This window comes from Alternaria atra, assembly GCF_907166805.1.
Source record: "Alternaria atra isolate CS162 genome assembly, contig: 32, whole genome shotgun sequence".
NCBI classification, from domain to species: domain Eukaryota; kingdom Fungi; phylum Ascomycota; class Dothideomycetes; order Pleosporales; family Pleosporaceae; genus Alternaria; species Alternaria atra.
Window position 1 is genome coordinate 602,857 of NW_025091331.1, and position 20,786 is coordinate 623,642.

Sequence of the window (20,786 nt, forward strand, 5' to 3'; positions counted from 1 at the left end):
CTTGCTGTTCAATCAAAAAAAAGATGTTAAGTATCCGGATTCACAATGTCAACCTTCCCCGAGCCCTCTTGCAAATTCATCCCGATAGTGTAGTCCTACCTAAGCACCAGTGGCCTGATCGCGACTGGGAGGTAAGCCGTGAGCGAAGGCGGGGGCTTTCAATGGCTCGGCCGAAGCGGTTAGGCTCGGTATCGGGACAATGGCCACCCCCGACATCTGGAGCGCGTCTTCAGCAACACCAAGACGTGAGCTCTTACTCATCGCAGTCGTTCTGACCTATTGCCGGTCACCACCCAAGATGAGCGCAGATGGTCAGACGCCGAGGGTTGTGCCTCCCAGCCGGCGAAGAGACAAGCCTATATTGAGCTGCACCCTTTGTCGTCGACGAAAGTGAGCGTCTTCGAAACTTGGCGTACCTGCCCAAAGGAACCGCATGCTAACAGACTGGAGGTTGAAATGTGACCGGCAGCAACCATGCAAGACTTGCGTCGATCGCGGACTCTCGCTGTCGTGCGCCTACGTTCGTAGCACCCCAGCACCAAGAGAACCCAAGGTCCCAACCAGCGTTCATGACAGGATTGATCAACTCGAAAAGCTCGTCACCAACCTTATTGGCGGCAGCGCAGTTGATATCGTTAATCCTGCGCAATCTAGTCCTGCACAAGAGCAATATCATAATGGAGACAGCAATGCCGAAGTTCCTGGAACTCCGGATCACGTAAAACTCAGCAGTGACACTACAAGCTATACTAACAGTGGACATTGGACAAGCATTCTTGATAGTGTAGGTAGTTTTGAACTGCGACTCTTACTCCTCTAATATCACCTCAGATATCGGAGTTACGCGAACACCTCGATCAGATTCCCACGTCAACCGTTCCCAGAGATGAAGCACTGGATGATGTACCCGGTCCGGAGCTGCTGTTTGGACGCTATCCACATGCGACGAAAGAGGAACTACTCGCCGCTCTCCCTCCGCGATCAGAAGCAGATCGGCTCATAAATACGTTCTTCGTATCAATGGAAACACATCCCAGTAAGTCGGCTCTTCCGATCAGAAGCGACCGACTAACGTTTGCAGTACTGATACATAAACCAACCTTTCTCAACAAGGTGAGACGAGAGATTGTTCAAATTTCTTGAGATGCTAACAAAGATACAGTACAACGATTTTTGGATACGACCGTTTGAAACTCCCACCATGTGGTTAGGCCTACTCTATGCCGCATTCGCGCTCGGCTTCCGGTTCCAAGCCGCAATGGACGCTCATCAACCTGGTGATTCCGATCTAGCTACTGACTCGGTGCGCATGAACTTTTACCGCGAAAAGGCGGTGCAATGTAAGCAACATACCCATATGAACTGCACGTGAGACATACTCTGACTTCGTACATCAATATTCAGGCATGATTCTTGCAAACTATACCAAGACCCCACCGTATACGATCGAGGCGTTCTTGCTCTATTTCGGAACAGAATTCATACGCTCAGCAGACAGCCAGTTCAGTGTGTACATGCTCGTCGGCTTGATGGTACGCCTCTGTTTTCGCATGGGGTACCACAGAGATCCATCGAGATTCCCGAACATATCCCCCTACACAGGTGAGCTGCGACGTCGCAAGTGGCTTGTAATCATGTCACTTGATCTTATCACCTCTGCTCAGGCCGGATTGCCGAGAATGATCATGCCATTTATGCATGACACTCAAGAGCCTCGCAATCTAGATGAAGACGACCTTTACGAAGACATGCTGGAACTGCCACCATCGAGGCCTGAAAACGAATTGACGCAACTGCTCTACTCGATCCTTCTCACAAGAGTGCGGCGTGTTCAGGCACGGATCTTAGACCTAGTCAACAACACATCTCAGCCACCGTACCGAGAGATCGCCGACATAGACATTGAGCTAAGAGGAGTGTTTGATGGGATACCACAGTCCTCCAAGGCCAATACCGTTGAGGATTTTGGTAGGGCTCTGTCACCAGACGCTATGCGCCGTTTGTATCTGGACCTGGCTTTCTTGAAGGCCGAGCTTATGTTGCACCGACCGTACCTTGTACTTGGCCGATCCGAAACCAGGTATGCATACTCTCGAAGGGTTTGTCTAAACGCTTCGATAGAAATGCTTCGCTTCCAGAGCAGAATCGATGCGGAGGTTCAACCAGGAGGCAAACTGTGTTCTCCAGGGTGGCGCATCTCTACCGTGAGTTGGTACATGTCTTCCACTGTTGCACAAGATTTTCTTCTTGCGACCACTGTCCTAGTTCTCGAGCTTGACGCGGACCTCGTGTCTCCCATTTTACAAGCTCCTGAGCCCACCGAAAGCGGGATGCGATTGGACCATGCACCGCCCACGCGCGAGGAAATTGTAGATTCATTACGGTCAGCGTGCCGCATTTGGTCCAGAGCTAGCAGGAGATCTCAAGAAGCGCGGAAAGTTACTACAGCTGTGAAACTTGTTCTTTCCAAAGTGGGCAATTCTAGGGTACAAATTGTAGACTCTGCACATAGTAAGTCCCATTTCCTCCATGTCTCGTTCATATCAACTGATCTTGTCGAACAGCAACTTTTCCAGACGCCCAGCTCAATCTTACTTCCCCATCACCGTCTCTTGACTTCAACGATCTTGGATCTGCTGCTCCCGGTTCGGATCCTTTTGATATGGGCAATGGTGCTTTTGGTCATCCGTTCGACTTTGGCTACATGCCAATGGATCTGGACCAGCCTACACTACCTTTCGACTGGGTGAGCCTAACTCGTCATGATTGGTACCGTCGCACTGACTTGTCATTAGGGTGATGTATTTCCTAACCTTCCGGCGCAGCCTTATGGAGAATACCCTCCACGTTCGCTCTTCTAGTGGCAGAGAGAGCATCGAGATTCTTTCTTGGTTTTCCAATTGGCTGCCGTGAGAATCTGATAGGTGCCGATGAACGATGCGATACTGCTCACTAACATGTGGAAAAGCTGCGATCGTCGGTTCGGCGTTTCAGTCGCACTAGTGAGGCGCCGCTTGTTTCTGCGTAAGCTGCGACCTCGAATTCGCAATGACTTTGATCGCTCCCTAATCGGCTTAATACACACACCGCTCCAGCTCAGATTTTTCAGATTTTGACGAAACATTCAAGACCCATACGCTTGAAGCCGGGTGTTGCCCCCGGACGCTCACCAATGCGACGCTTTGGCCAGGTCTTGCGACGACGAAACGGGAACGTCGATCGCCAAATTCGCACATCCATCGCGATCCGGCAACTAAGAGGATGTTTGAAACCACCGGCATGTCCACATACAAGGCTGCAAATGCCGTATCCGCGACGGAATATAGCAGGTCTGTCATGCACTACTATAATCATGCAACACGTTTACCACGTGCATCCATGCAGTTCGAACATCGAGATTGAGATTCGCGTTAGCAGAAGCAGTTGCGTCATCCTGCGCGCATGTTGAAGCGATCTACTTATCTTTCCTCTGGCACAGCCTATATGTCTCCTGTTATGGACAGCATACGCCTATTCTTATGTATTGACAACCGTCAGTACTGTCAGTCTCAACCCTAGCGCCTCTCCACCACAGCATCTCTAAATGGACAAGATGGATCACATAGAAGAGACCTTCTACTCTGAGAAAGAGACTGCAATCGAGCCTGATCTTGGAGACTTGCGAAAGTCTACCGACAAGGCCTTACCTGCGCCGCCCAAAACACCAAAGAGAGTGTTGATGAAGTATCGGTTCTCTGCCGTCTTTCCAATCGCATTCGCTGTCGCAAGCTTCGTTTTTACGTTAGTACTGGTACTGGCAGGAAGCGACAAACACACTTTTGGTGGACAGTACATGGTGGCTGTATGTATTGCGCGAAGCATGAGAGGAAGTCACATGCTTACGGTCCGCAGCTAAACACTTCGTCAATCACCCAAGATGTCACCCAAGATGGCACCCAGCCACATGCGATATCGACGCGATCGGAAGGCGTGAATGGAAAAGCGCTAGCAGACGTCTACTATCTCTATCTGAGGACAGTCTGCTCCGGCTTTGTGTCAAACGCTCGAGACGATGCTTCCGACCTTGTTATCGTAGAGCGATGCGAACGTTACAGCGAAGCCAATGATCGTAAGTGGGCCGAGTCGAGAAGGTATTCTAGTCTCAGCTGACCAGGCATACGTAGGACTCTTGACACTGACAGTGCCGACTAATGGGCGTAAAGACTCACTGTCCCCGGTTTTCTTAGTCTCTACGCTCCTCAAGACTATGACTACCATATTGGCCGGCGTGCGACAGGCGGTCTTTGCTTGCTTACTCGTCTCGCTCGTTGCTGCTGGGTTCTCCGCTGTTTCCGCCATTCCCGCCATCTTCTTCCCACACTCGAAACTCCTTGCCTACTTCAACATCTTCTGGCCATTTCTTGCGGGTGTAGTCGTCTTTGTCGCCGCCATTCTGCTCACGGTGTTGACATCTGGGGTCTTCGCAGTGGCTGGCGAGATCATTAATGTTGCTGGCGCGGGGGTCCATCGAGGTACATCCGCGCTCCTGATCGTGTGGCTGGCATGGTTTCTCGTGTCTTTATCGGTAGTTTACTGGGGTATTGTTTGGTTCGTGGAGGTTAGGCAATCAAGCTTCACCAGGAGAAAGAGGAGCGATGACGAAGTGGGCAACTGGAAGAACATTGGGAAGGAGGTAAGGAGTGACTTGAAAGGTAGTTAAATATTATGATATTCCACCAGTATGTCACATGCAAGGCCGACATGGCAAGAGCATTCATGTTGACTGTGCTTTACATTCCAGAGGACGTGATATTACGCGAGTAAGCGTGTACACCTCAATCTCGCGTTGGTAGTCATCCACTCTTTTTTGAGAACACGCAGTAGATGCAGTCACTATCGGTCATACTGCATTCTTCGGATATGAGTCTAGCTTAACGCAACATGTGTGGTCACTCGCTGAGCCACATTGAAGCTCTAGATTTCAATGTATTAATTGGGTATATAAATAACGGCTTGCGTCAACATTTTTCAGTATCAATCCCCGATTTTGTCAAATTCATCTCGATACCAAAGCCATGGCACGATCAGGGGCGGTAAAGTCATGAAGCTGCAGCTTCTCCCTCCATGGTCAAGCCTGAGGCATTGACCAAAATCCCTAGACTTACAAGCGCCTCCTACACATCCACGAGTGGGCGAGGTACTACGCAAACATAAAAAAACTCGAGAGTCGGATAAAGGCTTGAATGCGATGCCTGAGTACGATTACTACGACGGGAACCAGCTCCTTGGAATACTACCACATGGCGGGAGGCAAAATCGTGCTAACAGAAGTGTGCTTCTTTCAATTTGCCCACAGATCATGGAGTTACGATAAATGACACCCAGAAAAGTCTGACATGCTCCACAGTTACCATATGTAGCGGGAATGCATCCGTAGACTTGATAGATCGGACTGAGTGAACATGGGTCAACATGGATGTTCTAGAAGGCAGACCCAACGTTCCTGCACTAGCGGGGTGGCGAACGCAACGTGGTTATCAGCCAACCATGGTGCGAGGTGGCCCCACCGCCTCCGACTAGCGCCGAGCTCAGGGTCAAGTACTCCACAAACTTGGAGAGCTCAACCCCTCCGCTCTTCACTCGCTTTCTGCAATTGCTTCCCACACGACTGCCCAATATGCGGTCCTCGGTCTCTACAGCGACAGTGCCGTCGAAGGAGCCTGTGCCTCGGAGTTTTACTGTCAAGGCGGAGAAGCAGGAAGAGCCAGAAGGCGAGAATGAACACGACCACTTTTTCTGGACGTACACCGAGGAGCCACACAGAACACGGCGAATGGCTATTATCAAGGCACATCCAGAGGTATGATCAGTATCATGTCAACCTTGCCAATTCCATGCTAATTGGATACAGGTAACGAAGCTCTGTGGCCCTGAACCTCTCACGAAATACGTTGTCCTACTCGTCGTATCCATCCAAGTCCTCTGCGCATACCTTCTCCGCGACACGCCCGTCATATCATGGCCTTTCTTCCTCACCGCATACATCATTGGTGCCACGGCCAACCAGAACCTCTTTCTCGCTATTCACGAGATATCGCACAACCTGGCTTTCCGATCGCCATTGGCAAACAGGATCTTCGCCGTCTTTGCGAACCTGCCAATTGGCATTCCATACAGCGCCTCGTTCAGGCCTTACCATCTGACTCACCACAAATCGCTAGGCGTCAATGGTCTAGACACAGACCTGCCCACTGCTTTCGAAGCCATCTTCCTCGACTCAGTCGCCGGCAAGGCCTTCTTCGCGACCTTCCAGATCCTCTTCTACGCTCTCCGACCCATGTTCGTCTACGCCCTTCCAATGACCAAGATCCACCTCTTCAACGTCGTTGTACAACTGGCCTTTGATTACGCACTCGTCCGATATGCAGGAGGGAGGGCACTGGGATACCTGATCATGAGCAGCTTCCTCGCCGGATCCCTACACCCCTGCGCTGGCCATTTCATCGCCGAACACTACGTTTTCGAGAAGCCCAACAAAGACGCATCGAATCCTGCCAACAAGATCCCCCTCCCCGAGACGTACTCATACTACGGACCCCTCAACTTCTTTACCTACAACGTCGGCTTGCACAACGAGCACCACGACTTCCCTGCCATTCCCTGGACGCGCCTCCATGCGTTGAACCGTATCGCGCACGACTTTTACAAAGACCTACCGCAACACAAGAGCTGGGTGTACGTTCTGTGGCAGTTCATCTGGGACAAGGATATCAGCCTTTGGTGTAGGGTCAAGAGAGAGGAGGGCGGACGCAAGGTTGGTGCCGGATGTGGATGGAACGAGGAAGAGCTGGGCTCGAACGAGAAGAAGGGCCCCATTCCTGGTGTCTTATAAGCTGTTTCTAGATATCTTGCATATACGGCGTTTGGAGCGGCCTGGTTTCTTAGAGCATAGAATCAAGAACAACGGTTTGTTGTCAAAAGACTGACTGCTTGACTATCATTTGTCTTGGATCAGCGGTGGCATTCCTCATGCTGATGGCATATAACAGCCTTATCGTACCGCTAACACAACATATCCATCATCCGCCTCATATCGACCTCACAACGACAAGTCGCCAAAGCTTCCTCCCTGCCTACTCCATCTCCTCACAGCAAAACCCCTTCATCATAGCCACAAACTCTATTCCCTCAAACAAACTAACTAGCCCCGCCGCCAGCAAACCCAAGGAGAAGGGCTCCTTCGCTGGCATAGCTCCATCTTCAACCACAGCATGCGAAGAATATCAGTGACAAAACATGAGGTGCGTAGCCCTCAACTCGTTGTAAAAGAGTATCAAAAACCCCAGACCCACATCAAATGCCCATGTCCAAACTGGCGATGGTAGAGTAGGAACGGAAGGGAGAGTGCCAATCGTCATACACAATTTCATGCCTCGCCTTTTCTCACCGAAAATGGAACTGAATGCCGTTCTCTTGTTCGCTGGCGTGGTTGTAACGCTGATGACGACATCTTTGAGCGAATTGACGGTAGGAGAATACGCGTTTCTTTGCATGGATATCTTTATCGTAATGTCCCCTTTTGTATCTGTTGATAGGAGAGGTATGATGGATCGAAGTGTTCATTTGTACTCTTTGGATACTTCGATTTTGAAGGACCAGTCGGCGTGGTTGGCCAAGGAAAGGATGGTGCGAGTCGGGGTTTCGGTGACCGGGTTGTAGAACTACAGGGATGATGTACTACCGAATGGTCCTGGAGAACTACCGTTGGTGAAGGGATGTCTTTCTGAGGTTGGTGGTGGTTGGTGTTGTGCGCTGGGGTGAGTGAAGGGATGAAATATTGGAGTTGGAAGGGTTTGAAACCTTTTGGCGCAGGTTTGGAGGGTCACTGATACTGGTAGGCAAAAGATGGTGCTGTTGCGGATGGTGTGGGGGGGGGGAAGGTTGCGCTGTTGATGTGTATGAAAGCCTTACTGCCTGCACCAGTGTTCTGTTGTAGTCCGCTCGCTTGACCGGGCCAAGAAGGATCTGGCAAGCTGTTGTCGCTAACTTAAAAGTTTTTATCCGCTTCTCAACTAGTGCTTCTGACAAGTGCAGAGCCTTGTCGGGGTGGTTCACTAACGCAGCCTTTCTGTATGCTTTCTTGATCGCGGCATCGTCAGCTTGGATGTCGCTACCGAGGGTCTGATAGTGGTTCGCTGAGGTAGACATGGTCGAACGTGGAAGGGAATTTGAAACATCAATCGGAGATGGGAAGAGTTGTTTGGAAAAGTGTTTGTGCTGGAAAGACCCTGTTCAAGAGATGGCCTTAACGGAAGTGATGGTGGAGATGAGTGTATCAGGTACAGGGAAGTGATAAAAGGGTATTTAGCAAACATAATCCTGTCATTGTACCATCCGCGCTTCATTGTTCCAACCTCGCGGGTCCATCTTACTTCTCGTCCCCCTCTATCATTGCCCAGGACGGCTGAATCCCGGTATGTAGGCCACGCACTTCCTCACAGCTCGTCAATCCTCTCCACCTCTCGTTCCCTATTTAGCACCACCCTCACCATCCTACTTTTGACGTCAAACAGACCCTCGCGCAGTCGTTCTAGATAAATCTCATAGCTAGGCATATACCCGTCGATGAATGCACGGACCTGCTCATCCGACATTCCCGATCCCTTCACTTCAATCATCTTATGCTCTTGCTGCAGCCGCCAAGTGTACACGTTTCTCAGGTCATCCGTATCGATATGGATGAAGAAGTCAAAATGTTGAGGTCCCATGAATGCATCACAATACCGCTTGAGGTTCTCGTTTACCTCGAACAAGTGCGGAAGCTGATGGTTTGCAGGGGTATTGACCGTGAGCTTTCCAGCTTTTGCTAGTGAGTGCCTTCCTTCGATGAAGGACTGCGAGACCGGCTGGAAGCCGACGCACCATCCTTCGAAGACGACGACATCAGGCTTTTGCGAGATCGTTGGCCATCCTGATTCGGGTGCGCGGTCACCTTCGCCGTTGTACTTGCTCTTATCGAAGCTTGGGATCTTGAGATTGCCTTTCCCGGTGTATTCTTTAAGATCACTGAAGAACTTTCGAGCTAGCTGTTCATCGTGTGTACCTGGTTGTCCACGAGTACGGTAGAGTTTGTTGTTGGGGTCACGATCCCGCTGTGCTACCAGCTCGTCATGTGTTTTGTAGAAATCGTCCAGTGAAACAGTTATTGTATGGAGACCGTGACCCTGTGATAAGATCTTGACAAGCTCTGATGCCCATGTCGATTTGCCAGAGCCTTGCAGACCGGTGATACCAAGTACGATAGGCTCCGATGACTCTTGGCGGCGCGCCTTGATCTTAGGGAGTAGGATGTCAAGCGTCCGACTGATGTTTTCTGCCAGAGTAGACATGACGTAGTCTTGCTAGTCTGTTTGGTCGTGTGATTTCGAGGTACAACTAGTGTCTTCTACTGTGTTGTCTAACCATGGCCGTCATTCGAAGTTTATATTAGCGGACATAGATAGTCCGCAGAGAGAAGCCAATCCTACCCGCAGCCGCAACGATGTCGGCCCGAGCGAACCCCGCACCTTCCACAAGTCCTCAGTATAGTGAGGATATCCGTTGCCAGCACAGAGACAAGGCTGCAAAATGAGAACGTGACGTCGCCACCCAGAAACATGCGCTTACGGTTGTACAAACATGCTCGACCCTGTCGTTATATTGCCTATTCTCTCGCTACCACCAACAACTACCTAGCACAACATGGCCGTGTCAAATCTCCACAACACCCAAACCAATAGCTCGCAGCGGCACAACACCAAGCAAATTACCGCTGCGGGCTCGCTACCACGATCTAATGCCAGGGCGAACAGAAGAGGACATACAAAGTTACTGCGTTAGGAAAGTACAGAGAAAAAGTGTGGATTACGGGATGCCATTTCACGGTTCCGACTGTCACAGTTCACCGCCGCTTGCGCTGGTGAACCAATGTAGACGATGGGGTTGAAATTATGGTCGCGCAAGCGTCCCGAAAGTTGGCTACGAGATTTATGCGCGCTGCTGTGTCTCGTGGTTCCTTGTACTATTTTTGGTAGCATAAGGGAAAGAAAACGGAAAGGGTCTGTGTGCGCGAGTCATGACCATAGCTTACGCGCCAACTACCCACAACTCTTTTCCTCAAATAACCGCGATGGCAGGTGCGGGCTTCATACTCGTCAATTTCTCCAGTCTTTCAGGCGTCATCTGGTACACCTCTGGTAATCCCGTTGCACTCCAGTTATCACCATTCATGAGCTTCACCAAGCCAGGTGCTGCTGTGAAGATTCGCGCCATACCACTGTCCGGATGTTAGCCTCGCACTTCCTGCCAAGCTATTGAACTTACTGTCCGTGGTGGCCGGCACAAATATATTGATCAGGCTTTCCGGGTATCTCTCCGACAAACGGAACGCCGTCCGCACTCAGGCCGATGATGCCGCTCCAACTGTACTCAAACCCTTCACCTGGACCTGCCGGGGCGTCGTTCCAGCCTTCGAATTCTGCTTCTGTAAACTTCTTGACATGAGTTGTCACACTCTTCAGGTTCGCAAGTCCGTCGTTGATGCAGTTTTCTGGGTTCTGCTCAACCCACGCATCAAGCTCTTTCTGCCCTGGGTTGGAGCCACCAAACATTATATTACCATCGGAAGACGAGCGCGGATTGATACTAAACAATGCACCGTCCGGTAGCAGAATGCCATATGAATTTCTGATAGCCTTGGATCCGCTGAAGGCTTGTGGCGGTACCACCCTGTTGCACATATGCGGTTTAGGTGTGATGACATTGCGAAGTGATGGCTCGAGGGCTGCACTATAGGCATTCGTGGCGTGCACAACAGTGTCACATGAGATGTCTCCTCGCTCCGTATGAACCATCCATTTCCTGGACCCCGTTCCCTCGGAGACTGACTTCGCAGTAGTGTGGGTTTGAAGGTTGGCGCCATTGGTGATGTTCTCGCGCATGATGTGCGCCGTCAACTTCCACGGCTGTAAGGTCGACGCCTGCCATGCGTAGCAGGCCTTCGCGCTCCTGATTCGGGACTTTTTCACTGCTTCAACCGGGTCATGGGTAACTTTGATATGCTCGACCTTTCCACCAGCTTCTGCATACCTTTCGAAGACTTCTTTGGCTATCTTTGCAACTTCGTCATCGAGGGGGACGTCCAAAGTCTCTCCAATCCAGAGATCGCAGTCCACGTTGTTCTGTTTGACGTACGCCACCAAGGCTCTCCACGTGGCTTGCTCATTGTCCATGATCTTGAGAGCTTGATCGTGGCCATACGCTTGGGCAAATTTCTCGTAATGTCGCCATTGATCAGGTTTACAATGACCTGCGTTGCGACCTGTTGCGCCGGAGCAAAACTCTCGCGCTTCGAGGACAGCGATACTTCTATCCGGAAATGTCTCGAGATGGTGCTTGGCGACTAGCGTTCCTGTGATGCCAGACCCGATGATGACTGTGTCTGCCTCTTGAGGTAGTTTATCAGTGGTGCGGTGGTCGAGTAGCGGGTCGCATCGAATTTGCTGCAGCCAATATGAGAGTGACTGTCCACCTTGTTTTGGAAAACCCGTACGGTGGTGACTTTGTGGTTTAGATGCATACTCTTCGACGTTGAGTGCGGCTGATGTTTCTGGAAGACTGACGCTAAACGCGCCACCCAGTCTGGATCCCTCCGCGCCTACTTGCTTCATGTTGAAATAGTAGGACGTGCGCGCGAATTATGGCTCTGGTAGGGTTGGATGAGTTAGCGCAAGTTATATGCCAAGCTCATTACAATGGTATCATTGTTGTTTTGCACGATTTGACACTTTTTGCTCATTCTTTAATGCTTTTTGATGTCTTGGCTAGATATGAATCCTTTGTTAAGTGTAGGGTGCGCTACCCGGAGATACTGCAAGCCTGTCTGTGACTCGCAAGTTCCCCGCAGCGAGATTCCAGCCTCGCACGCGAAATCGCGTTATCATCCTCTAGTCCTCAGCTCTCTCGCTTCTAGACCCGCCACTAAGACACTATATACCTAGCGCGGTCACAGGGGAAACCAACCCCCACAACATGGTTGATACAGTTTACTAGAGGGTTGTTTTTCAAGTCATTGATATAGCCACTAGATATCAGAGTGCATGCGCTGAGCTCGGCAAGGCCTCGCTCAGGCAGCCACACAATGCCACATTGCTCGTAGTGCTCTTTGTAGCGGACGCGCTCTTGGATAGATAAACTCAGCTTCTCTGCCAGTCGTTGTTAATCCAGAAAATCGGCACTCAATCTCGTCGGCATTTGATCTCACTGTGTGCGTTAACAAGTAACATTATAGCCAGCTCTAGCATAACTGCATTATGCTAGCGGCCACTTCTGCGATGAATGTTGCACGTGAAGACAAGAGCGGTCGATATATGGCCGTTTCCCTGAATGACCAAAAGTAGAATCCACCACGTGAATTTGGAAGAATGTAGCTAAATTCTTGCGTAGGGATGGCACCGAGTTGCAGACGCTGTCGCTAGGCGGGCTTCCAGATTACCGCAACGATTCATCCGACAGCGACTACATCGAGAAATCTGAACATGCACCCGCTACGCTCTCCAAGAGGCACACTGGGTGGCGACGAGGTATCGTATATTGTATCGCCACTGCCTTTCTCGTCCTCCTCTGCGTTCTCGCTTTTATGGGTTGGACGGTTGGACTTTCAACAGAAAGCGCCGGTATTCGCGTGCTCTTTCGAGGGAACTGCAAGACGTCGAAAAACATGTTGACTGCGACGCACGTGGCTATCAACGCACTCAGCACGCTTCTGCTCGGGGCTAGCAACTACTGCATGCATATTGTCAGTGCACCATCACGGCGCGACGTCGACAAAATGCATGCGAGAAAGAAGGTGCTGGACATTGGGCTGAATAGCGTCAGCAACACTTTCAAGCTGGGCTGGAACCGGCGCGTAGTATGGGTTCTTCTGGGTCTCAGTTCTATTCCACTGCATTTGATGTAGGCTATGGGTTCGAGTTCGAGTCCTAAGCAGTGTTGCTAATGACAAATAGGTCTAACTCGGTCATTTATGCAACAACGACGGCGTACGAATACGTCGCCGCAGTGGTCACTGACGACTTCTTCCAAGGCGCGAACTGGACGACAAGCGCACTTGAGGCCTTCCGGACGCCAACGCCGACCGAGTGGCACGCCTGGATGGAGGATGTCCAAAGAGGCAAGTTCTTAGCTGGCCTTTGCATATAAGACGCAGACTGATCGGAAGTATAGGCGATATTCAGCTCACTAAACTAGACACCAAGGCCTGCGTTGAGGCATACGCGACCCCGTTCGTCACTCGGAACGGCAATGTCATCCTCACAGCAAATAGACATAATCCAAACACGACCATCTACCACAACAACTCCTTGCTCATGGTGGAATATGGCAATTACAATGAATCTGATGCTGGTAGCTTCCGAACAACTCCCAGTTACGGCTGGATGTGTGCCAAAAATGTGTTGGAAGCCGGATGGGATTCCCTGCCTGCGTGCTCAACTATCTTAGCCGATCCCTCTGCCTTCGAGGTGGAGCCATTCCTCCCCCTCAGTTACAATGATTCAAGTGGATCTTATGGGTGGGATACCCGCGTGATCCCTATCAATGGCTGTTTCAGCCAAAGGCTAGATGAGAAGTGCACGGTGGAAACGAGTCTGTTCTTGTTGGGTGTCATCATCGCCTTCATTAGCTGCAAAACCCTGTGCATGTTCTGGATCCTCTGGCGGCTGAAAGAGTATCCGCTAGCCGTGGTGGGTGATGCAATCGCCTCGTTCATGGAAGAGCCGGATGAGAACACGAAAGGCGCTTGTCTGGGTACCGCTTCGACTTTCAACCATACCAAATCCTGGCAAAGAACCCTCAAGTGGTCATCGAAGCCGAATCGCTGGTCGCACAATGTTTCGGGAGGCCAATGGACTACCTGTATACTCCTGTTTGTCGTCACGCCACCCGTACCTTGTAGGCTACTGACCGAATTTCCAGTTGTATCATAGCACTGTCTATCGCCATCTACCTCCTTGTCGACGCCGTCACCAACTTCTATGGCTATGGCTCTCTTGAAACTTCCCCTATCAAAATTTCGGGCTTCCACACTCTCCATCCGAGCTTCATGATGCTCTCTGTCATTCGGAATACCGGTAACAGCACATCCAGCCTACTACCTGCCGTATTGCTCGCCAATATGCCCCAGCTCATTGTCAGCTTTATCTATGTCTCGTACAACTCAGTTTGGACATCCATGCTCATGGGCCTTGAGTGGAGTCAGTATGCATACATACGCCGCACCCTGCGCGTTAGCTATCCAAGCGCCACCCAACGCTCATCGTACCGGCTCCAGATCCCGTACCGATACGGTGTACCTCTTATGGTGTTGATTGGCAGCATCCATATGCTCATCTCGGAGAGCATATATGTCGTTAGAATACGAGTCCTCACCACGAACGGACAGGAGGATCCGTATCAGTCATTTGTCACGTGTGGATATTCCCTCCTTGCGCTGCTGGTGACGATCATTGTTGGAATTGTGGCGGTGATTGGCGTGATAGGATTCGGATTCCGTAGATATAAACCCGGCATGTCTCTGGTGAGATGCAGCAGCGCGGCGATCAGTGCTGCGTGCCATCCGAGACCAAACGAGAACAGGAACGCCGCCCTTCGATCACTTCAATGGGGCGCGGTGCCAACCGATGGAGAAACAGGGCACTGCTGCTTTAGCACCGAGTCAGTTGTTATGCCCACGGAAGGATTAGAGTATGCGTAACGAATCTGATTTTCTGACTATACTTTTTATCCTTGATGGTCAGTATAGCCTTTGCTATCTTCATCAAAGTAAGCAGAGCAGACTTTTTGGTCTCAAAAGCTGAGTATTCGCCAGCGTTACGTTCAATATCGACTATTTTGTCGGTTACAAACCAGTAAAGATCGTCGCAACGTTCGTCGAGGCCAGTGGTAGTACCGAATAACGGCTTGGACTTGGTGTGGATGTAAGACATGAGGCTGGTGAAAGCTGAGTCGAAGTCGAAGACCTAGTTTCTGCGTGGGTCGATGGAGTCGTCGGTAGAGTCGTTGGTGGAGTTGTAGCTGAGGTTGTAGAGATGTTCGATTACCCAGACTTGGGTTGCAACGATGAAGATGGCGTGTTTGATGAGCGGTCGACCCAGAAGCATCTCCAAGACAAAATCAACAGTAGTAGTAAGAATGTCGGAGCAACCGTATTTCTATTGATTATTCAGAATACTCTAATAATGCCTATATATAGTTCGTCTCTATCGTGTATGTGATGCATCATGGCGTCTAGTATGCAAAGAAAAAGGGTATCTGCGCCTTTCCCATGCTTTTGATAACGCCGTTGAAGTAACTTTTGAAGAAAGATGTCCCACCCAGTAAACGCGAACGCTTAGATGAAGAAAACGAAGGACGTAAAGGAGTCGAGATGGATGGGAATAGATCGAGCGGAGTGGACCGAAGGGCCGTATGGTGATGTTGAATAGATGGCTCGCAGCGCTTGCGAGTTATGCGCCAACTCAAGGTTGTCGAGGACTGGCATTCGTGGTGTCCTCAAATCTTAGCCTGCCTCAGGATCTTGCTGTCCTGCTGCGCCTGCCGTAGCTCCAAGATATCCCTCTGCTCCTGGAAGACCTGTCGCGCGCGCTCAAGCACCATCTCGAAGCCCTCCTTACCCTTGGCGGCGTTCTGCTGGAAGCGCTCGACAGTAAACTGCTCGATGCTGTTCTTGATTTTTTGCCAGCCACCACACAGGGCGGTTATTTCAGCGCGTTGGGTAAAAGCGGTCTTGTCGTTTGGTGATGATGCGACGGGCTCGTATATACATGTCTCGCGTACATTGAGGAGATCCGACCATGTCATGTTCATGGAGCAGAGGGTGAGCTTCTTGGCGACGGGGTCGACGTAAGAGGTCTCGTAGACCATGGAGGTGTCCTGGCCGCCGAGGATGGTTTGTATCCATTTCGGTGTGGATTGCTGGCATGTGATGAGACGTTCTGTGCGTAGCTGAGGGAGGTTAGTTTTTTTGCTCGGTGATAATGGTGGGGCGTGCCAAATTGACATGTGAAAGAAGGAGTCACTTACAATTCCTGTCGCAGGGTCGACGGAGCGACTTAATGTGTCGACGGCGATGACATGGGGTGTCTTCTCGTTCCAAGGGCCATACTTCCGCCAGTTGCTCGTCGAAACCTCTTCCCACGAGTAGTCGAAGTCGACTGTCTGCTGGAAGTACTTCATTGTGTCGTGTGGCCGGTCGTGTGCGCGATTATGCGGATTTGTGAGGTTTGTTGTCGGCTATATGTAACGCGTCGTGGTAGCTCGAACTCGTGAAGTCGATGCTATAGGTGGATGAGGTACGATAGCTTTGAAGTGGGTTTTGGGTGGATTGTAAAATGTGAAGGGTGCAAAAGGTTTGGATATGGGTGGGCAAAGGCCGAAAAGCAAGCCGTGCGTTGGCGATAAACGATCGCCGGGGAAAGCGGGAAGTGCTCAACGCTTTTCACCGCTCGAGCCTTGCAACTCTGTTTCTCCGCAAAGCCGTATCGATTAAAGTGCGGTGTGAAAAGCTGGAGAAATAATGTGCTGTCAAGGAAGAAAAAGAAAAGCCGTCGTGGTTGATCGGTTTGTTGACAGGAAAGCAATATGAAACGAGAGTACGAGAGCCTTCTATCCGACCTCACTCTTTCGGATCTACGAAATCTTTGCCACGGGCAGCCGCCTTTCCACTTTTCCGACCAATCACAGGTGAGGCGCTGACAGCCGCGGGCTTGAGTCGTGTGCTTCCCTCAGCGGCGTCTAGGCCAGTCATCCCGACTCTCCCCGTATGACGTCTGATACCCGAATTGGCCAGGTCTCGTTGGTGGACTTCGTCTAGCCTTGACGCAGGGCGTGGAGTACCTGAAGCTTGCGCTGAAGATCTGGCTATGCATTTGGCTCGCGCAACAAGCTAATAATCAGGGTCTTCCGGCTGTCGTGTGCGTGAGGCTGTCATTGGGTTATAACAATGATCTACGACGTGGGGGGCTTCAGACATGACCAAGTTCCTCGCATCTGTGTCGTTGGTGTATTGACGATGTCATCACCTGGTAGTGATGAAATGAAGATGTCGAGAGATTTGCTTGCACTTCTACATTTCACGCGTTCGCTGTGATGAGATTGTGATGCAAAGGAGTGTGAAACCCCAAAGGCTACCGATGCATTAAATACAAGAGACGTCGCAAGAGGAGAATAAGCCGGACAAAGCCGCCTCCCAACGGCTAATCATATATACCAGGATTCCTCTGACCAAGTCTATCGTTGGTATCATAACTTTTTGTATGAAGCTCCAGAACGCCGACCATGCATATGCAAAGTGATAAGCAGCTTTCGTTGCTTGATGTCAGAGACTCAAATCAGTGCCCATACCAGCCGCCCCTCAAGTCCTTTACAACTCCAGCGCCTTCTTCGCCATGGCGAGGGTACCGTCAAAAGTCTTGTTTCCTCCGATGAAACCAGCAGCATGCACGAAGACGCAGCCTGGGATTCCAGAGACCTGGTCGAGCTGCTCATCGCGTACGCCCTTCCACGCATCTGGCAGGTCCTTGCGGTTCTCGAAACCACCATTCTCCTTGCTGACAGCACGGATGCGCCACTTGCCCTCGGGCTTGTCTTCGGGGAAAAGTACGTACAGGACCTGAGGAGCAACACCTTGTGGCTGTTGAGTCTCCTTCTCAAAGTTGTAAAGGTGATCGGCCCACGGCATGCCATCGGGCAGAACCAGGATGCGTCCCTGGGGGTCATACTGGAGACGTGCGTCGTAGGCCTGCTTGACCTGATGACGAGCAGGGAGCCACGATTGGGCACGGTCGATGAGCTCGTAGCGGAACTGCTCTCCAACAAAGCGAGAAGCAGTCATGAAACGCATGTCCTCCTCAGCCTGCTTTGCCTCTGGTGTCTTGGTCTCGTCTGAAGTCTTCGACTTGGGGCCATAGTTGTAGCGGTTAACTACGCTGGCGATGCTGAAGCCGCGGTCCTCAAACTTCTTCTCCAGTCCAGCCTTTTCAAGATCCTTGGGTGCAATCACGTTGATGCCGTTGTCATTGGCGTCAAAGGCCTCAATGAAGTCTGTGTAGATCTTTTCGTACAAGAGATCGCGGTCGGCGCCTTCCAGACCAGTGACGGCTGTGATGATCTCTTTGCCATAGTGCATGTATACAAGCCCCGCAGAAGAGAGCTTGGTAGTGTGACCGGGGAACACGACCTCGAAGCCACGTTGGTGGTGATCATAGCGCTTCTTGTCGTCCTCGTACTCGCCGCCTACGTCTACAACCGTGTGGCATTCGGCCAGTACAGCGGGGTCGCGGGTGCGGATGAGCTGAGAATCGCGGTAGGTGGGCAGGAGCTGCAGCATGGAAACTGCGAGGGCCTCGTCGGCGTGGAAGTGGCCATTATGGGTGCCAATGACGGGCGCATCGGTCTTGAGCTTCTTGGTAGGGCTCTCGGAAGACATTGTGCGGATGTAGTGTGCAAAGCAGTTGGGTCTGACTGGTTTGTATGTATTCCAGATGATTCGTGTAGGTCGGGCAAATAAAGGTCGTAGTTTAAACATGCAATTCCAGCTAGTACAAGTTTCGCAACAGAAGAGAGTCCCGCGGCGGGCACCTGGGCTTGGCAGACGTGTCCGGGCGCTAGTGGGTGGGGGGGAATACAGAAAAGCAAGCAAGTCAGATCGTCACAGGCAGAAGGATGAGGGCAGCAGGCCTTTGGGGTTGCAAGACCACGACCACGACGGCTGGAGCAGAAGACGTCAAGGCCTAGACTCGTCCCGTCGCCATCATCGTGCGCTGTTCCAAGATTGCGCACGCGAGCACGCATCCATCAGTAGCCCCAAGTCGTGCCTACTCGCACAGAACAATATCAATATCAGAGTTTCTCCTGCACTATTCTCCACCCTGCAGCTAGCTGCCAGCCCATATCTAGAGCTGCTGCTTCACCCTCAGACCCGGCCCAGCACTGTGCAGCCGCTCTCCGCGACGCTCGAGCATCCCAATTAGCGAGATTGACACGTGAAGATAATCGATAGCCAGGGCATTGCTCGCGAATCTTCAACCACGTCTCCCGCACACCCACTCACACGTCGAGTGACTCCCAGTAACCTCTCCCGCGCTGCCTGCGCGTCCATCGCGCTTCAAACCCCTCGAATCTTCGTCGCCGCCCCCCTCAGAGGCCACGCTCGTCGCTGCACGAGCTTGGCGACGACGGCGTCCGCATGGGCATGTGGGCTACACTATCACGGGTAGTCTCGTCGACAACCTTCCTCGGCGCCATCATCTTCACCATACCCCTCGCATTCGACATTGGCGGCCGCACCTGTGGATTGGCCTTTTCGCTTTCCCTCAGTGTCTACTACTTTGTCTACTCTTCGCTACGACTAGCCACGCCAGACTCTTCGCGCTTCAGATGGTTCCTGTGTAATGTAATAGCTTGGGCGCAGTGGCTGGCCATACCAACCCTCTTGATATGGAGCCTCAACAAATTCTCCATCGACGCCGACGCCAACTCGGGCTGGGTAGAGCGCACCTTTGGCGGCAAGCGAGCCGACTTCGAGACGGTGCAAGAATGGATCTTTGGCAGTGAGGGACTGCTGCAGAATGCCTCGATAGGTGCTTGGGACAAGACTCTGCGGTACAGCACACCTGTCTTTCAGATAGCCGAGGGCTTCTGCAGTCTTTTGGTCATTCAAGCCGCAGGCCAGATCACCAGATGGGTTGTCAACAAGGAACGTGGTGACAGCTGGATGGTATGAACTTGCACTTTTGCACTCAGTTAGTCGGCTAACAACTCTAGATCGGCCTTCTCATCACCTCCGCATCTATCATTTCCACCTCCGTCTACTTCCTATGGCGCATCACTACTTTCCCTGAGATTAGTAACGTCGACGCCATCCTGATTGGCGTGGCTATCACAACCGCCATCTTCCTTGGTGGATGGGGTATTGTCAGTGCTAGAGGCAACCCAGTCGAATCATCGCTTTTGGTAAGTTCAGCACTCGAAAGCTGCATCTCGTTACTAATACCTGCAGTTCGCCTACGTTACCCTCTGCATCTACCAGATCTTTACCGACTACCAGCCATCACCAGGTTCTGTCGCAGAGTCGAGCGCTCCTTCCGACCCCGCTCTGCCACCGCTACCACCTATCATTATGGCTTCATACACCACACTTCTCCATGCATTAGGCTCTCTGCCTACCATCGCTCATACTGGTTTTAACCTCATGGTCGGCGCTGTCATGACCATCACCCCCTCTGTCATCATCTCTCTTGCCTACCGGGTCTTCGTCATGTACGCCGCGGCGCGAATTATCCCCGCCATACGCGAAAGCGGCGCTCGCGCACTGTCTCAGGAACCAAGTCTAGACGATGACGATGAGACATCAAAGATTCTAGGCTTCCTGACCTGGTTCAGTCCAAGCATTATCATCGCAGTCTACACCAGTCTGCTTATGCAGCACTTTGCTAGCGGAAACGGCGGCGATGGCAGTGCCGTAACAGGCGAGTGGTGGACGAATCAAGGTGGTGATGCTGGAGGCAACTTTTGGAGATGGATTAATCTTGGCATCACAATGGGGCTATACGCCATTGAACTGAAGATCTCGAATGCGGATGACGATGGTCGGTTGACAAGTCACTGGAAGACGGACTAGAGCTTGCTCAAAGAGAAGGAGCAAGCAAACCACCCGAATGGGTACATTGGAACCAGGGATCAAAGAATAGGAAGAAGAGCAGTAGAGCCAA

The 20,786-nt window shown here is 51.5% G+C and overlaps 9 protein-coding genes across 9 annotated transcripts; 5 read left to right on the forward strand and 4 right to left on the reverse strand.

Annotated features, from left to right (window-relative positions):
- Positions 1-474: 474 nt before the first annotated feature.
- ALTATR162_LOCUS9946 (uncharacterized protein) lies at positions 475-2,861 on the forward strand (the record flags this gene model as incomplete). The annotated part of the gene is made up of 9 exons (XM_043317582.1): positions 475-524; positions 577-784; positions 832-1,036; positions 1,082-1,113; positions 1,163-1,340; positions 1,405-2,080; positions 2,144-2,511; positions 2,565-2,746; positions 2,796-2,861. The coding sequence occupies 9 exons, from the start codon at positions 475-477 to the stop codon at positions 2,859-2,861; spliced, it is 1,965 nt and encodes a 654-aa protein (XP_043173517.1).
- A 731-nt stretch (positions 2,862-3,592) lies between these two features.
- On the forward strand, positions 3,593-4,803 carry ALTATR162_LOCUS9947 (uncharacterized protein; the record flags this gene model as incomplete). Its single annotated transcript, XM_043317583.1, has 4 exons — positions 3,593-3,841; positions 3,892-4,108; positions 4,164-4,672; positions 4,720-4,803. 4 exons carry the CDS (start codon positions 3,593-3,595, stop codon positions 4,801-4,803), a joined length of 1,059 nt encoding a protein of 352 aa, XP_043173518.1.
- An 853-nt stretch (positions 4,804-5,656) lies between these two features.
- ALTATR162_LOCUS9948 (uncharacterized protein) lies at positions 5,657-6,871 on the forward strand (the record flags this gene model as incomplete). Its single annotated transcript, XM_043317584.1, has 2 exons — positions 5,657-5,839; positions 5,891-6,871. The coding sequence occupies 2 exons, from the start codon at positions 5,657-5,659 to the stop codon at positions 6,869-6,871; spliced, it is 1,164 nt and encodes a 387-aa protein (XP_043173519.1).
- Positions 6,872-8,474: 1,603 nt separating this feature from the next.
- ALTATR162_LOCUS9949 (uncharacterized protein) lies at positions 8,475-9,368 on the reverse strand (the record flags this gene model as incomplete). The annotated part of the gene is made up of 1 exon (XM_043317585.1): positions 8,475-9,368. The coding sequence occupies one exon, from the start codon at positions 9,366-9,368 to the stop codon at positions 8,475-8,477; it is 894 nt and encodes a 297-aa protein (XP_043173520.1).
- A 766-nt stretch (positions 9,369-10,134) lies between these two features.
- Positions 10,135-11,687, reverse strand: ALTATR162_LOCUS9950 (uncharacterized protein; the record flags this gene model as incomplete). The annotated part of the gene is made up of 2 exons (XM_043317586.1): positions 10,135-10,294; positions 10,342-11,687. The coding sequence occupies 2 exons, from the start codon at positions 11,685-11,687 to the stop codon at positions 10,135-10,137; spliced, it is 1,506 nt and encodes a 501-aa protein (XP_043173521.1).
- A 642-nt stretch (positions 11,688-12,329) lies between these two features.
- On the forward strand, positions 12,330-14,972 carry ALTATR162_LOCUS9951 (uncharacterized protein; the record flags this gene model as incomplete). Its single annotated transcript, XM_043317587.1, has 7 exons — positions 12,330-12,412; positions 12,463-12,972; positions 13,026-13,157; positions 13,226-13,942; positions 13,993-14,593; positions 14,819-14,838; positions 14,885-14,972. The coding sequence occupies 7 exons, from the start codon at positions 12,330-12,332 to the stop codon at positions 14,970-14,972; spliced, it is 2,151 nt and encodes a 716-aa protein (XP_043173522.1).
- A 595-nt stretch (positions 14,973-15,567) lies between these two features.
- ALTATR162_LOCUS9952 (uncharacterized protein) lies at positions 15,568-16,251 on the reverse strand (the record flags this gene model as incomplete). Its single annotated transcript, XM_043317588.1, has 2 exons — positions 15,568-16,020; positions 16,099-16,251. The coding sequence occupies 2 exons, from the start codon at positions 16,249-16,251 to the stop codon at positions 15,568-15,570; spliced, it is 606 nt and encodes a 201-aa protein (XP_043173523.1).
- A 1,186-nt stretch (positions 16,252-17,437) lies between these two features.
- Positions 17,438-18,502, reverse strand: ALTATR162_LOCUS9953 (uncharacterized protein; the record flags this gene model as incomplete). The annotated part of the gene is made up of 1 exon (XM_043317589.1): positions 17,438-18,502. The coding sequence occupies one exon, from the start codon at positions 18,500-18,502 to the stop codon at positions 17,438-17,440; it is 1,065 nt and encodes a 354-aa protein (XP_043173524.1).
- Positions 18,503-19,261: 759 nt separating this feature from the next.
- Positions 19,262-20,695, forward strand: ALTATR162_LOCUS9954 (uncharacterized protein; the record flags this gene model as incomplete). The annotated part of the gene is made up of 3 exons (XM_043317590.1): positions 19,262-19,792; positions 19,840-20,028; positions 20,075-20,695. The coding sequence occupies 3 exons, from the start codon at positions 19,262-19,264 to the stop codon at positions 20,693-20,695; spliced, it is 1,341 nt and encodes a 446-aa protein (XP_043173525.1).
- Positions 20,696-20,786: the final 91 nt, after the last annotated feature.